The sequence below is a fragment of the Crocodylus porosus genome, unplaced genomic scaffold (genome assembly GCF_001723895.1).
Source record: "Crocodylus porosus isolate Cpor-Errol unplaced genomic scaffold, CroPor_comp1, whole genome shotgun sequence".
Lineage (NCBI taxonomy): Eukaryota > Metazoa > Chordata > Crocodylia > Crocodylidae > Crocodylus > Crocodylus porosus.
This window is the reverse complement of record NW_017728906.1, coordinates 171,758,069-171,775,768: the sequence shown is the minus strand read 5'-3', so window position 1 is coordinate 171,775,768 and position 17,700 is coordinate 171,758,069. Positions and strand designations below refer to the sequence as shown.

The following is a 17,700-nucleotide window of genomic DNA, read 5'->3' as shown; positions in this document are numbered from 1 at the left end:
GACCAGGAATAATGGTCACAAGCTGGCAGAGGGTAGATTTAGGCTAGATATCAGGAAGCACTACTTCACGGTCAGGGTGGCTAGGATCTGGAACCAACTTCCAAGAGAAGTGGTGCTGGCCCCTACCCTGGGTCCCTTCCGACCCTAGAAACTATGAAACTATGGCCACAGTTACCCAGGAACACCTGTCCTGTCCACCAACAACTGTTCCAAATGAGAGGATTTTCAGCATTGCTGGAGATGTTGTGACACCCCACCACACCTCCTTGGATCCAGGTTTAGTGGAGCAGCCGGTGTTCCTCAAGGTGACCCTCCCTCTGCTGGGGTTCACCAAGCTCCACATGTAGACAGAGTGAGTGCCACCCTCCTCACTCCGTCCACACCTATTTCCTTTTGATGAAGTAAAGTTCATAGGCTCATCTGTGAAAAGTGATTTACAAATTCCCTTTAATGAGCAGGCCTGAAAAACTGGAGAGAGAGTGGTTTCTTGTAAGAAATGTGCCCCCACAGGTTATTCTTGTCTGTGATAGATTTCTGATGTCCATTCATTCTGGTGCGCAGTTGTTGCTTGATGTCTCCTCTGTATTTTCCATCAGGGCTTTTGGTGCACTGGATGAAATATATAATATTCCTGGAGGTGCAACTTGTAAGATCCAGGAGTGGTGATGCTTCTGTTGTGGGGTGTAGTAATTGTGGAGGTACTGGAGATATGTTGGTAGGTTTTGCATTTCTTGTCATGGTATAGTCATCCATTTGGTGTGTTTTGAGCTGTAGGAAGTTTGCTTCTGGTGATGAGATTAGTGAGGTTCTGTGCTTGTTTGAATTTACAAACCACTTTTCACAAGCGAGCCTATGAACTTCACTTCGTCAGCTTCCTGGATACAGAAACTCATGGACTCAATATAGACATTGGATTTATGACACACTATAACCTGCCTGACATCTGACTCCCCAGGTACCTCTCTGCTTTTACCTGTTACATCCCCCGCCTTACATACCCCATCTCATCCCCTGACACCTCAGTTTACATTTTCATTGACTGGCTTTCATGCCTGCATTGCATGTCAGCCTCTGGCTGCTTTACTATTTCTTCCATCCTGGAAGAGAACACACCAACTGCAGATGCTTCCTCAGCAAGATGAAGGGTTTTTAAACCCAAACGTTTGCTAAGATATATTTCTCCAACTATTCAGTTGGTCTAATAAAAGATATCAGAGGTACCCTTGACTGGTCTGTGCTGGGGCCAGGATCCAAAGAGGGGGTGGTCAAAGGGCCAGGGGCCCACTGTGAGGAATGCCCAGAGCAAGAGGCTTGGGATTCCGACTGGCCTGAAGGGGGGGCCAGGGCCTAAGGGAATGTCAAAGGTCCCAGAAAGGGGACCACAGCTGGAGGGAGTGAAGGATGCAATGCGCAAGGCCTGGTCCACAGAGTTAGGGAGGTATGCAGCTGCAGAATGGATGTCACCCCAAGACACCTAAATGGGCGGCCTCTTGCCTGGGAAATATCTGAATCAGTTTTCCATCAAGGCATGGTAGGAAAAAGGAGTGGGCATTTGGCCCAGAAACAAGTGGGTGGAGATCTAACTGGCACCTGGCACCCTGTTTAAAGGCTACCATTCCTGCTGGTTTCATCCTGCTCTGCGCACACACAGACACCTCCCCCCCATGAGTTTTTCTTTAAACAGTTTGAGGTGCAGTTTCACAGAAACCCATGCACCTATCTCCTTGAAACCTGGCAGGCTTCATAGCCTCAGAAGGGACTACCATCCCTGCAATTTTTATTTTAATCAGGCAAGAAATGTCAACGTTATAGGCATTTTAGTGATTCTCCATTATAGCCTATGGTCGAATCACTGAAACAGATTTGGCCGAATCGAAATGAGACAGTGATCAGAAACGCCAGAATGAATCATTGTCCCTCTGAAACAGCCAAAACTGAAACAAAACATAGACATTTTGCATAGCCCTAGTCTAGCATCTACCGATGCATCTCAAGCAAGACCCAGGAAGTCATCCTCCCACTTTACTCAGCTTTGGTGAGGCCACACCTGGAATATTGTATCCAATTCTGAGTTCCCCAATTCAGAAAGGATGTGGGGAACTGTGAGAGGGTCCAGAGGAGAGCCACACACACAATTAGAGGACAAGAGAGCAAGCCTGAGTATAAGCTAAGAGCCATGGGACTCTTCAGCCTGGAAAAACATAGGCTCAGGGGTTTCTTGGTGGCAGCCTATAAGTACATAAAGGATTTGCATCAGGAACTGAGAGAACATCTGTTCACCAGGGCATCCCAAGGGAAGACAAAGGCCAATGGTCACAATCTCCTGGAAAACCATTTTAGGCTGGACTTAAGGAAAAAGTTCTTTGCTGTCCAAGTCCCCAGGACCTGGATTAGACTCCTCCCAGAGGTGGTGCAAGCACCTACTTTGGACACTTTCAAGAAACATTTGGATGTCTATCCTACTGTGATCACTTGACTCCAGCTGACTTCCTACTCCTTGGGCAGGGCGCTGGACCAGATGATCTTGCAAGGTCCTTTCTAGACCTGATGTCTATGAAATCTATGATCTGGTTTTGATGGTTCTCTTCAAAATGCTACAATTTGTGTTGCATGAATTGTTTGTTTTGCATCTGAGCTCTCCTCCAGGATGTTGATATTGTCTGATGAAAACTGAACAAAATGACTGGGAACAAGATTCTTTTGGATAACAACTTCATTTTCCCAAAATTCCTTTAAGTTTTTCTCAGCAATTGTGGTTTAGATGCCACAAACTGTGTCATACAGCATGGAAAATTTTTGTCAGCTTTTTAGATTTAGTTGCATGATACATCAGTATGCCTAACTCAACATGTTTTGGCATTAGGTTTTTGCTTACTGATTGCAGGTAAACCAAATCCTGACATGTATTCAGAACATTTCTGTATAGATTCTTATCTTGCACATGACTTTCAACATCTATGTCATCATTGTCATCTTCCAAAATCAAGCAGATCAGTATGTAGAGTCTATCAGGAACACATTTTTGGGCTTGCTCTTCATTCAGGTTTCTGTATCCCATTGTGCTGGCTATTACTTTCAAATCTGCTTTGTTCTCATGAGCAGCATAGTACAAGTTTCAAACTCTTCTTTGAACTGCAGCTTCCTCATCATTTTATATGAGAAATTACAAGTACTTGTATGGCTGTACTAGTTATCACAGTTCAAAACATGAGGAGTGTATTTCTTTAGCATTTCTTCCATGCTGAAACTGAGTGGCTGTCTTGTAGCAAGTCTGAACATTTTTGCATCATTAGCTTCAGTGTGGTCAGAGGACATACACCACCTTCATCTTCTACTAAATTGCAATATCTTTCCAGTATATTTTTCAGAATGTATACATTTTTCTGTGCAAAACCAGCATCTAGGTCATCATTTACTTGATGCCACGCTTTTGCTTCGAGAGAGAGAAGAATATTTTATTTTGCAATCTCCTTTTGCGAATGGCAGCAAGAGACTTGTTGCTTCCATTGTTCCTTCCGCCTGCGTTCAGGATGATAGCATGCCTCACCAGCTCTTAGATCTTTGACACCAATTCACAATGCAACACTTTTATTTTTACCTGCCAGCTTGTGTATTTCACTGGCTGTTTCAAATGACAACAGTTGGCTTGGTCTCTTACTAGAATGTTTGTGGCAGAATATGCACATCCTCCAGTGAACTGCTGGAGTAGATGATCTGCTCGATGTCCTAGTGCTTTCTTCACTTCATGTTGTTGGTAGGGTTTTCCTTTCATCTTCTACCTTGTGTGACTTTCTTAAGTTTCAATATGACCTTTGTATGTAAAAGAACTGTAACAAGAACAGTGGCAAATGAGGCTTTTGGAATGTTGCAGCACAGGATCAACATAATGTGATGCTCTGTCAACAATATTGCCATAAGTGTCAAAGTCAGCAAGTGTCCTGTGCTGAATGAGTGCCTCGTGCATTCACACAATTCTAGCAAATGTACCTTGGCTAATTGTTGACTGCAAGCCTACTTCAAGACATACAATGCATCTTGTAGATTCCAAGTTTTATCTCCTGCGTTTTGCTCTCCTCCATTGTAACTTTTGCTTAAGAACAGTAAGGGCAAGTCTCTTATCAACAGTCTCCATCAGAGGTTTTCATGTTGAAGTAATTTGAAACGGAACAGAGTTGATGTAACAGTTTTGCAAACCTTTGACTATCTAATGGTGAACAAAACTGTAAATTTGTGGCAGCCATCTTGAAATTCAATACAGCTACCGCAATGGAAATGTTATAATTGATCTCCTTGTTTTGTACAATGCTGGTTTCATCATTAGAATTAATTTTCTAGTGGGGTCTGAAAGATTGGGGCATGAAATATGAATTCATGAGAACCGTCTTGGATTCCAGTACGGTGGCTACTTGCACTACTTGCCAGATTGGCAACGTGACTTTTCTTACACAGGTAGACCTTCTCTATTTGAAACACACTGCTGCCACTTATAGCAGTGAGTTGCCTACAGCGTGACACCTTCATCCTTCTTTTTTACCCTACTATTCTGGAGATTAGCAGGAATCAAAAAGACGATAATGAGCCATACAGTCGATTGAATTTTCAGCTCTGCCTGAATAGAAATGTGGCTGTCCCTGCTGGGCATTTTGTTTTAAACTTTCAGTGAAGTATGAATCAAGGTGGGGCAGTACAACTGCAACCACAACCCTGACACCTCCACCCTGATCTGCTCCTGTATCAATTGACTGCAGTGGGAGTTCAGATAAAGCAGCAAAGTTTTATTTTACAGATTAGTTGTTAAAATGTTGGCTAGTACAAACAGGGATCTGGGTTTTCTGGTTGCGGCAGAAAAATGGAGACTTTCTCCTTTAAAGGAGAAAAACACAGATTATTCCCTTTAAAGGGGGAGAAAACTGGGAAACTACAGACTTCCCTTTGCAGGCTGGCAGAGTTTCAGCCTGCAAGGGGCTGCTTTGGACTGTGGGGAGTGGAACTCGGGGCAAGGGGCGCCATATGCATGTGTGTGCGCATACATGCATGTGCCAGCCAGTATGGTGGAGAGTAGTTTCTGCTGCTCCCTTCAGGTAAGTCTGTGGAGACTGGTGAGCGGGGGGCAGGGGAATGCACGGGAAACACGCTGGGGGTGACACGTCCCCCTAGACTTCTGAACCCGTAGCAGGGCTTGGGGTGCAAGGCTTCAGCATCCAGCTACAGGTAGGAGCCACCTCTGCGGAACCCAGAGCAAGATGGAGTGCCATGCCACCATGTCCACCAAGGTGAGGTATCCCATGTCTGTCTGGCAGCACGTGGGGAGGCATAACTCTACGCTGGATCCCACCCACTGGACTGTGGAGGTGGCTCCTGCCTGAAGGCTAATCTGGCCAAGCTGCAGTCCTGTGCTGTGCTGTGGGCACAGGAATCTGGGAGGAGCTCTGATTTTGCATGATAAAAAACCAAAATCAAACACCAAATATATATACATATTTAGAATTTATTTTATTATAATGATTGAGACACTAGTGGTCTTCCAAATTGCTTTAAAAATGTAAATATATCAATAAAACATTGTGCTCAATTGATACCTATATATATAGTAGCGTTTCACTTTAGTCACAGAAAAACATGGATTTGGGGGGGGTTTAATTGGAGAATTTGGGATTTTTAAACAGAGAAAACCAAGATCCCTTTTAAAGCAACAAAATCATTTAGCTGTATGTATCCAAATACAATAATGAAGAACAGCTGTCAGGAAATGTTTTAAAGGCTAAATTGAGCAATCTGTTTAAGGAAAATGACCATCTTACTCTTAAGTGCTCTCTTAAAGATCAAACAAACAATATTCCAATTAAAGCTGAAAAATTATCAAGGCAGTCAAAGACATTAGTGAATTGAGTGCACTATTAAGATTTTACTCAGTTTTAGGGGAAATTCTCATGGCTCTAAATCTGATAAGCATAATTTTACTACTTTAATGTAGGAACCTGTTCAGGTACTCTCCAAAGGATTATTGAGGAAGATTTTGAGAGGTTAAGTGGTGGAAGAAAGGGGCAAAGAATACTTCTCCTCCCTACTTTTGTCCTGCCATACCAGTAGGATTACCACAGTTGTTAAAATGACATAATTGTGTAAAATCAACTTTTTCCTCTGTAATATTCAGGTTTCAGCATAGCAGGAGATTCTTGGAAACAGATATTTATTTGGTTTCTAATGTATTTTGAAAGAAAAACAAGAATATATATATTTTAAAGTAATTTATGGGGAAAATCATAAATGTATTCTTCAAAGCAGAACCAGAACTATAATAAAGAAAATTAACTGGGAAAACTAGCATGGGTGTCAGTCCTTTGGGGTTTCTTGTTCAGATTAATTGCATTTTCAGTTATAAAACCACATTATAAAGCTAGCATAGCATATCAGCTGCAATGAATACATTTCTTGGAATAGTTTTCAAGAAAACTTTTTCAAAATGCGTCCATTGAAAATCAATTTTTTTTATCAGTAAATTGTGGATTAAAGGCTTAAGTCTCACTAAGAAGAGTATTAATTCATTTTTCTTTACTATATATCTAAGTGCAAAGATAAGGTAGTCAAGATATGTTGAACTGCTGCTTAACCCAAATGAGTGCTGTGTTTAATGTTATTTCAAGGATGTGTACAAAAATAGATGCCATTTCCAGAAGTGAGACCATGTTTTTCTATCACTTTTATTGTATTCACTAGCAACAGGCTTGTTCTCACTAAGATAATATTGAAGTGGAAGTTTTAAGAAGCCAATATTCCATTTCTTAGAAATGTCTCCAGAGAGGATAATACTAGTAAAGTCCTCAGAATTAATTCTTGGTAAAAGTTCAAAAGAGCAACCACTTCTGTCTGTAAGGTCAAGAGGGTTAAGATAATCAGACATTAGACTGTAGAATATGTGGTGCCTTGCACAGTCTACACTTTTCCTGTAGTGCTGCATATCCTTACCATTTTAAATATTTCTTTCTCTGCTCTTTAAGCAAAAGGTGATTCTATAATGTATCTTATATCTGTCAATTTGACACAGCATGGCTTTGCCATATTAAATATTTTTCCAGTTGAAGATCTAACTGGAAACAAAAAAAGTAATATTGGTGTCTTTGCTAAATAGTTCAGTAATTTTCTAAATCTAAACTCCAATGTCCAATTAATTGATGTAAACCATAGATTTCTAATTGATCTTTTTTCTAAGAAATTCTGCTTTATACAGTGTGTATGATGTCATGTGAGTTTAAATGTAGTGTATATTAGCTGGTTGTTGGAAAGGGTTGTTGCTTTGGTCATTGGAATATTCAGTTGTTGCTTTGGTGATTGGGATATTGTGTTTACATAGTGCTGCAAATATTTTTAAAGAAAAAATGCAAACTTGTATGCAAGTACCGTTAATTTTTCCAGTAAATTAACTTTTTTTGCTGTCTCTCTCTTGTTTCTAGTATTTGTGTGGAAGCAATCGCAAAGACAACATATTTATTGATCCAAGCTACCAGACATTTGAACAGGAATTAAATAAAATCCTTAGAAGTTGGCAACCAAGCATACTTCCAGATGGTATTTTTCTTTCTTGTCATGTGTATTCATCTTCTTTATAGTGCTGTGCTCTTCAGCTTATCTGCATGTGCGCACATGTGCACACGTTTCAGAAAGTAAAGTCAATTTTGAAATAAAACCATTCTGTGTGCAATGAGTGAAAAACAATACTGCAGTGAGGAACATTGATGATACTGTCAAATGCACTCATCACTTACGACTAGAGGAGTGATGTGGTCCAGTAAATGACTGTTGTGGACTAAAATGGTTTTATTTCAAAATGGCCATTACTCTTTCTGAAATGCACACACACAAGCATGTTGCATGTTATGACTGACAAAAGTAAAAAAGTGGGGGGAGCTCAAACAAGTGTGATTAGGCTATAGTTTGTCTTGGAATCTTTCAAATCTGCCCCCTGGAAGTGGGAAGGAAAGGTACACTTCCCTCTGCTTCCCCTGTTTGAACTTCTTAAGCTTGCTATACCCTTTTTAGGTAGCTAGTGCTGCTTTAGCTGACCCTTTTACCTAAAATTAATTAGGAGTCTCTGTTGATGAGGCATCTATTGATAGAAGGAAAAGTTGAAGATCATCTGGGGCCCTTTACATATGCCAAAAGAACCCAAAGGCATGAGTACTAGAAGGAAAGAAAAACAAGGGTGTCACTTACTTATTCCGGGATTTTCTCTTACGTAATGACATCTGTTATGATGTAGTCATACTTTAATGTTCCTATTGAGGTAATATATCAGGAACATTCTTATACAAGCAGCATACACGCAGAATTTCCCACTGGTTTTCTTCCTGAATAAGTGGGTTTTCACATCTCTAGGAGACTTCTTAAGGATATTTTTCTAAACACCTCCCGTATTGAGTATTTCCTTTGATTTTGTATTTGATGGAAACTATTGCTTCTTTTAGTTGTGGGCAGTTTGTAGGTTGGTCCGTCATTGTATTTTCACTAATTTTTTTTTTTTTTAATTTTTGAAGGGTCAATATTCTCTCGAGTTGAAGAAGATTATCTTTGGAGGATAAAACAGCTAGGATCACACTCTCCAGTTGCTCTTCTGAATACGCTGTTCTACTTTAACACTAAATATTTTGGCCTGAAAACAGTGGAGCAACACTTAAGACTTTCCTTTGGCACTGTTTTTAGACAGTGGAAAAAAAATCCTCTAACAATGGAAAGCAAAGCTTGTCTTCGATATCAAGTATCTTCCCTGTGTGGAGCTGATAGTGAAGGTACTATGACAGTTCCAAAAAAAATTGTTGCAGGGGCATCCAAATTTCCTTCAGTTGAGAGAGACTTTGGCACCTTGCCAGGATCCTCAGGTCTGCACTTAATTTGCATAAAGTAAAGTAATTTGCAGCTACTGGATCTTTAATATGAATGTGTGGTCTGTGGAGACTACAAGGTCCTTACTTTAAATGCTCATTTTGAGCCAGGTCAAATGCTGGGACCTTATCGTAGCTATGAGTTACACTTGCATTTTAGAGGTGTATGTGGCTGTGGTATACCACTTGACAGGACTTTGCGGGTTTGCACTTTGGTCACCCAATTCTCTGGTGTTAAATATGAACATGAAAATTTCAGTACACAGTGATTCAGTTTAGGCTTAGATGGGTTTTTTCCTTCTTTAAAGATAAAATTACTACTGGAAAAAGGAAACATGAAGATGATGAACCAGTATTTGAACAAGTTGAAAACGCATCAAATCCAGCTAGATGTCCTGTGAAAATGTTTGAGTGCTATCTATCTAAAAGGTAAGTGGTTTATGGAAAAGTAAAGACCTGTTTTTTGGAACTGAACTGGTACAAAGAGAGAATATGATGATGCAATGTGAAATAATGCTTCAGCAAAGTAGGGGAATTCAGAGCTTCAGAAAAGTGCCAGATGGAAAGCTGTCAAATCCAAAATTCCCCTCTCCATTTAACACGTGTAATTAGGCTCAGCAAGATTCAATTTTATTGATAAGCACCAGTAAATGGCAATTTCAACGTGTACAGACTCATGGAAAAAGATTTCCATTAGTAGTAAATGAAATGTATCGAAAGGAGATTGTAACAGGGAAACTTTCCACCTATTACTGGACAATGGAGAAAGGGATTCAGAGGAGTTAAGAAGAAAACAATGTGTAGTCGAATGACTCATCAGTTTAGCAATAAGCTGCTTATTCACAGGAGGTGCAGGAAGCAGGCTGGAGGGCGATAACAGGCTTCTTAAACCGCTTACTGAAAGCCCCAAACCCAAAACAAGCCCCTACCCAAAGAGTGGGGGAAGAGTATTGGAGGCTCCAGCCTGGTGGTAGCAAGATCCTGCCTGAACCTGGCCTGCTAAGTCCATGGGGAGGGAAGGGGGGGACACCAAGGGTGACCACCCGTGTTCTCAGTTCTGGGACTGTCACTGTCCTCCTTTGGTCCATGCTCACCCAGCTTTTTCCTGATGAATAAACAGAATGATTTAAAGCAGGATTGATTATGGATACTTAGTTTTTATACTTTAACAGTATATTGTCATTACTAAATTGTCAGTCCCCCACATCCCTAATTTTGTGCAATCTGACATTTTAAATGGATAAAAAAATCTAAATAAATGCTTTAAAATAAACATCAATTTTAGCCATCAAAATTATTTAAAATAAAAATTGAATTCTGCCAAGCCTATGTGTAATGCATGTGTTAGCAGTAACAGTACTAACTTCTGCTACTCCCAATTATATGATTCAATATAAAACTGGCAACTCCATCTAGGGGTGGGAGTATGTGATTCAGTTTTCAGATCTATCAAATCTGGAGCATCTCTGCTGTAATCTCCCAACCTGGTTCTGATATTGATGGCATGCCTTGTGTTTTATGCATTTTCACTAAGAGTTTGACTGGCACAGTGGTCTGATTTCATATAGTTCTCCAGAAACTCATTTGATAGCAACAGTTTCAGTCGCTATCAATATCTGAACTTGGATTGGTAATGGAGCTTCATGTATGTAGTATCTAGTGCTTCTCTTTGTTTTTAGATTAAAATAAAAAAAAGGCAAGTAAAAGGAAATAAAAAGTGATATAAGCAGGATGAGATTTAGAGAGAAGGCACTGCTCGTGTGTAGTACTTGGAAAGACCCACTTTCTCTTTTTATTACAGGAGAAAGTATTATAACTTTTTTTTACTGTGGCAGTCAGGGGTGTCTATACATGTGACAATTTTCACCATTTAAAGTGTTCTAAAGCATAGTTTCTCAACCTGTGGTATGTGTACCGCTGGGGTACATGAGACAGGCAAGGGGGACACAGGTACCCCAACACTCTCTTTCTCTCGCCCTCTTTTCCTCTCAAATTATGGCAAAACATTTGGTGCAATTAAAAAAAATTAAATTCCCCTGTAATAATTTGGTGTGCCATGCTTTGCGTTGCACTGAGTTCAGCCCTCCTAGCTTTGGCCAACATCACCTCTAGCCCAGGTACATACTTAAGTTGTGCACGCCTGGTGTAAAATGTAGCAACTGTACCCACACCAGATCAGACATCTGTCATAGCACAGCCTTCTATACACAGCCCTTCTTCCAACAGATGACACACATTAGTCTGTAGATATAAAATCCCGTGGAAAATTGAGTGTTGGGGTACTTCTGAAAATTTTAATAAGTTAGGGGGTACTTGCTACTTAAAAGATTAAGAAACAGTGTTCTAAAGCAATCACTTAATACACGTGGGTGACTTTAGAATGTATTTAAAATGGCAGAAGTCTCCCAAATGAAACCTCATTGTATGTGTGCTAAAGGTAAGGTGTACTGCAGTAGTACGTCTCAGCCTACCTAGTTTGCCTTGATTGCATCTGTATTTAACTGGGGCTTTTCAGAGTGGTAATTACTAATTGCTACCACTAGGTGTAAATAACTCTGGAGCCCAGTATCAGCCTCAGACTACATTGTGCAGCATCCAGTGCCCATTGCTTCTTACTCTACAGAACTATATAGCAAGGCACAAAACTCACACCAAGCCATGAAACATCTATTAAGATGGAACATCCATTAAGTTTTAAAGTGCTGTACCTAAAGTGCTTTAAGTAAAGCACAATAGTTACAAATGCCTTTGGAAATGCTTGCCTTGCATGCATATAGGCACCCTTTAAGACCAGAAATTCTTGTAATTCTTGTCCAATCAATGAACTCCAGCAGCATATTATATAATTTTCTTTTGGGCAATCCAGTAGGATAACTCAGTTTTTAGATTGCTGAGAAAAAATGACAAACAGTGATTTGAGCAATCAGGCTTTTTAAAGTGATTAATTAACTTTTAGGAGGGCCAATCCTGTAATTCTTACATAAAAATCTTTGATCATTAGCATGCACCCTACAACTTAATGGAAAGGTGTATTATGCGAGCACTTGCAGTTTACAAGGGTGAGTTTGAATAAATTAGCTATAACTATTCTAAGCCAAAATGTTATACAGTAATTTTCTAAAATGTGAGCCTTTTTCTCATTTATTGAGGGCTTATGCAGTAGGTTTCAAGTTCACATTGTTTGGCTAGACATGATTCAAATAATAATTTTGGGATACTTTTACAATAGTGAAAAATGGCTATTTCCCCAATCCTATCACTTAGAAATGGACAATTGTCTTTGCCTATTTCTCTTGCACTGCCCTGTTGGTGCAAACTGCCTATTTTCAAATACTTAATTACTCTTCCCTATGACAAATATGTTTGCCATCACACTAAGATCACTGCCACTAACTCTTCGCCAGGTGTGTAGTTAACACAGAGGGAGCACAAAGCACTATTTCCTGTTAAAAATATAAATGCTTCTAAAGTAGTCCTATTTAAAATTTAGTGAAGGACCAGTATCTTATAACAGACGTCCATCATAGAGTCAAAATATTAAAATCTCCAACACTTAAAAATATTTTATATAAACCTTTTCCCTCAACTTTTTAAGTGGAGGCCCTTATGTTTCAAAACCCAAATTTAACAAGTCAAATCCCAACCTGACCTGCACACAGGAAGAACAGTTCATTCCTATGGCTGTGAGAACTGTTGGCCAACGCCTACAGTTTACAAGTGTACATTTTTAGAAAGCAAACCAAAAAACCTAAATAATTCAAAGCAAAAAATTTGGTTCCTGATTTGGCTCCTGATTTAGTATTTGGTGTGACAGGAAATATAGTAGTGAAAGCTGGTTTGCTGACAGTCATCTGTAAACTGAAAGGGTAACTTTGTTTTCAGAATCTTCTCCACTGGCTTACACATCTGAGCCACAGCAGCCCCAAGTTTCAGATGTATGTAGCTTAGCAAGAAATTACAAATCAGAAAAGTAAAGCTGATAGGGACCTCAAAAGATCACCTAGTACAGGGGTTTGCATCCCTCAAGTGGTACAGCAGATCAGGGAAGAGGACAAGAAACACAATGGCAGATAGGGCAGGAAGCTGAGAAGCAGATTGGGCAGGGAAGGAAGCAAAACAGCAGATTAGGCAGAGGAAGCAGATCAGAGCGGCACTCAGGGAGGGTGTAGGCCTAATTCGTGGCATGCCTGCCAGAAATGTTGGCTCCAACTGATCTAGTCCAACCCCCTGCTCAAGGCAGGAACCTCCCTGTCTAAACCATCTCATAGAAGTGCTTGTATAACCTATTCCTAAAACTACACAATCAGCCCTGTCCCACAGCTACAAGGCACATTGCCTAAAAACACCAGGAATACCCGAATCTGCTACAGGTAAAGCAAGCAGACAGGAACACAGATATAGTCAATGTCCCACTGCTGCTGAAGGGGATCCAAGGAAGAGGGCCCTGCCCCCCAGCTACAGAGGGAAGTAAAAACCCCCCACAGTCCTTGCTGATCTGACATTGGAGTAAAACTCCTTTGTGACCCCAAATGTGACAGTTGCTCTGATCCTGAGCAGTGGGACAGCACCCTCCAGCCAGGAACCTCTGGGTTTGAGCTCTGATAGGAGCATCGGTGCACCCTAGTCAAAATCTCCAGCCTTGGCTGCAGCCAATATCCAGCACTGAGGAATGTGAAAAGAAACTCTGATACCTGTAGCCATCTCATGGAAGAAAAAAGATGCAAATAGAGAACCTGAAGCTAATTGAGAAAAGGCCTGTGCCAGGCAGCCCTTAGAGTGAAATTGGAGGGAAGAGTTGTTTTGCGGGTTTTTTACTTTATTTATACTTCCTTGCATACTTTTAAAAATAGTATGGTATTTCATTTATAGAGGAATACTAGACCTTAGAAGGCCTGCAGCCTGCTATAGTTGGAATCTATTTTCATACTACACTTTAACCTTCTACACTTTTCTACAAAACTACACTTTTCCCACTTTAACCCCCAGCTCCTAATATGCACTGGAGTTGGGTACGCACGGGATGTTGAAAAAGGAAGAATGTAATGAGTTGTGTGAAACTTAACTCTTCTAACTTTTTTTTTAAGCCCACAGAATCTTAATCAGAGAATGGACGTGTTCTATTTGCAACCAGATTGCTCCGTCTCCTCAGATAGTCCTGTTTGGTACAGTTCGACTTCACTGGACCGCAACACTTTGGAAAATATGCTCGTACGGGTTCTTTTAGTAAAAGATATTTATGATAAAGACAATTATGAACTGGATGAAGACATAGATTAAAAAAAATCCCTTCCAAAATAGTCAAGGAAAAAAAAACAGCATTAGATATAGTCATGCTGCTAGACCTTTATTATGGAAAACATTTCAAGTTTACCCTTTGTTTTATGAATTTTATAGCAGTGTACCCTGAACTGGGTATTACCATGTAAATAATCTGTGAGTGAAAGTTGCCATTATTCTACGTAGTGGTTTTAGGATACTTAACGAACACATTCAGATTCATTTTTTATTATTTATTTGATTAGGTATGTTTGTAACTTTTTACATTGCAAAATATGAATGAGAATGTGCCATGTGTAGTTTTTTTTCTTGTAGTAAGAAACATCCATATTGCACAGCTCTACTGTTGCAAGCTTCCTTGAAAGGGAGCTCTTTTACTGGGTTCTTAAACCAGATGGTTGTGTATGGGTAGCACTACTAAAGTTTAGAACTTGCTGTGTCTTTCAGAATTTTTAAATAAATTGTAAACTAATAGGTTTTTTACTTTTTAGTTACTAAAGCCTTATAAGGTTCTGTAGAGAGACTCCATCTTATGTACCAAAAATAGACAAAAGAGAATGCTGTCAATATTGGTGTACTGTAATGTGACTCTATACTGGTGAAAACAACTTTTTTGTTGCCCTTATTAAAACGTTAGTGTCCTTTCCTTATTTGTGACTCTCTCAATTGCCCCTACAAATAAAATATATATTAAAAGTGAGTATAAGCTTAAAGCATGTGATCATCTAGACATTTATTTTGTAAAAATGTCTGATGGCAATGCTATAATTCTTTTTCATATTTATTTTGCCCAACCATAAAAGCTGGTACCTCATATTAGTGTAAGTCTGTCCTTCATAACCTTAGTAAAAGGTATGTTAATGCAGTAGTACATCAAGTAATACAGTATACTAAATTCTTAACTTCTGTTAGTCCTTGCTTTTCTGTACTTTAAATACAGTTAATACTTGATTATGGATTGGAAGAATAATGCCTCCATTAAAAAGCCATAAGATACATGAAGTTACAAAAAGTCAGAAGATAATTTAAAAAAGAAAAACTTTTATTTGTTCAACATTTTTTTCAGCGGGGTCATTTTATGTAGGTGAATCTCATTTCCAGATGTATGTGTTTAGCTGCTAAAGGTTTGTTTATTCCCTGACCTTGTTTGCCTCATGCAGGCTGTATGGTGATTAATTCAGTAATTATCCTGTTGTACTCAAGACATCATAGCACAACATTCTTCCATAAAGAAGTCTTCAGTGTGGCATTCATAAGGAGTTTAAGTATCTAACAGTAGGAATCAACTATAAATGAGATAAGCGGGGGAACTTTTTATATGCATTACCAGCGTAGGATTAATTTCTTGCGAAGATTGCATGACTGTTTTCTTATTTTTCTTAGTATAGAGAAATGCACATTTAGATTCATATTTCTACATACAGAAGTAAAGCTACAAGTGATTTGTTTTATTAAGGAAGTTTATTTAAATTTCTGCTACTCTGTTCTGTCCATAAATATGGATTAGCCTTAGATATACCACTAATTCAGTGCCAGATTGGCTATGTACATTTTTCATTTTTCCTTTATGCCCCAAAATAATGCAGTTACATTATTGCCTGCAAAATGAAGTAATGTTTCACAGAGTAGTCTGTATTATTGGCCATCTTTAATTCTCTCTTTGCTTTCAGAACTCGAGGGCTGCTAGAGCTCATAAAAACTTTATTCTTTTTTTCTAGAAAAAGCTAAAACGTTAAGTAGTATGTGGGTTTTCATACAACAGCCATATATAATGTCCCTGAGATAGCCAATTTATTGGACTGTGAGAATTCTTGAAGTTTATTTTGCAATTTCAGTATTTCTGACTTGAGCACTAATGTGTTGCAGTACAACTAATATTTAAGTACATGATTAACCTTAAGGATGAGAGCAAGTTCCACTTAGTTCCATACAACTCAGAGGAGATGATTTTCCTGCCTAAAGATAATCAGGTGTTTTAAGTATAGTATTAAACTTAAACACATGCTCTAAGTGTTTCCTGAATTGGCAGTTTCGTATTGCTATTTATGAAGAGTACGTGTAAGCCCATCCCTAATTAGGACTGCATTTACCTGCATGGACTAAGTAAAGCTTTAAATGTTTTTCTGAATCAGACTTTAACTTTAGTGCTCTCAAAATCAAGATTACAGCTATCCCTTGGTGTTAATATGGCATGCTGGACACTGACTTCATTTTTCTCTCTAATTAAGAAGTAATGGATGCACTCCGAAATATATTAGAAATCACAGTATGACTCGAATCATTCACATTCTCTTCCCCAGTTTCTCCATTCCCCTTTAAAAACAATCCCAAGTTAGCTTTAAAATAAGTTTTAAAGTCTAGATCCAAGTTTTGGTAAATATAAATATGGCTGGTGAGAAAATAACTGTTATTCCAGAAGATGGAGCTATTCCATCATTAGCAATAATGTTTTTCAAGTGTTTAGTGTGTTTTAGATCAAACATTGTTAGCTGTTGAGATGCAGTAAAGTACATGAGATGCACTAAAGTACAATGTATATATGGTATTTCTAAATTTTAATGATGATGCAAAATGCAATAAAAGGCCTTAGTTCTGGAAAAAAAAATAAATGCAATTTTGTAATAACTAGGAGTTCAGGGCAAATATTTTTTTCTTCTTAAAGCTTGTTTCTAGTTTAATTCTTAAATGTGCCAAGACATTACTTGAAGAACTATTTTGCAGGAAAATGTATTGCTGCCTTGTGATATAGAGGGCTTTTAGGTTAAGTGTGCATATTAGTAGTAATCTGCCTCACCTGAAGCCCCCACCTTGTGAATAGTTAGAGGGAAATGTGAAGAGGTATTTTGGCTGTGTTAGGCATTAATGTTAACTGAAACAGCTTGCATTACAAATGTAGCTTGGGATCTGGCTTCCTGTACGGTCTTGTCTGTTTTGACCCTGCAGAGACTGCTGGTAATATATTCTGGCCAAAATATAACTATTCTGTCACTTCCCTTAATCTCTCAGTGAATTCTGAGTAATTTCTGCCTAGAGAAGTCTAAAAACTTTTATTTTGAATAAAAGGTCGGGGGGAGAGGGAGGAGGGAAGGAATAGCACTTGAAGGTATTAAGAAAATCCAGGCACATCTACATGTGACGCTATGGCAACATTGCTGTTGCACCATGATTTTGTACTTCCTTTTGGAAGTACTAAATCATAGCACAGTAACAGCCCGTACTGTGCTATATGTGTAGCGCACAGTTATTTCTAGCGGCTACTTTGCCGTAGCAGTGCACTATACCATGGGAGCACATCGCTACAGTGAAGTAACTGCTGATCCCATGTAGACACCCACAAATGCTGTGTTGCTGTAGCGCATTGCTACAGTGACATGTGTAGACAAGCCTTCAGAGTAGTGGCACTAGTGAGCATACATAAGAAATATAGCTTAAATGAAAAATATAGGTATACTTGAAGCCAAAGCCCAAGTAGTCTTTTTATCTGTGAACTTTTAAATGTAGTTATTTTGAGGGAATAATAATAAAGTTAATTTTAGAGTAAATCCTG

The 17,700-nt window shown here is 39.1% G+C and overlaps 1 protein-coding gene across 2 annotated transcripts in view; it reads left to right on the top strand.

Annotated features, from left to right (window-relative positions):
• ZMYM2 (zinc finger MYM-type containing 2) overlaps positions 1-15,151 on the top strand; it is a 101,415-nt gene extending 86,264 nt beyond the window's left edge. For both annotated transcript variants that reach the window (XM_019530207.1, XM_019530206.1), the window contains 4 exons: positions 7,452-7,566; positions 8,532-8,783; positions 9,185-9,305; positions 13,961-15,151. In XM_019530207.1, the coding sequence (XP_019385752.1) occupies positions 7,452-7,566; positions 8,532-8,783; positions 9,185-9,305; positions 13,961-14,153 (681 nt within the window). In that variant the 3' untranslated portion in view covers positions 14,154-15,151. The remainder of the gene's footprint in view (positions 1-7,451; positions 7,567-8,531; positions 8,784-9,184; positions 9,306-13,960) is intronic.
• The last annotated feature ends 2,549 nt before the right edge of the window (positions 15,152-17,700 follow it).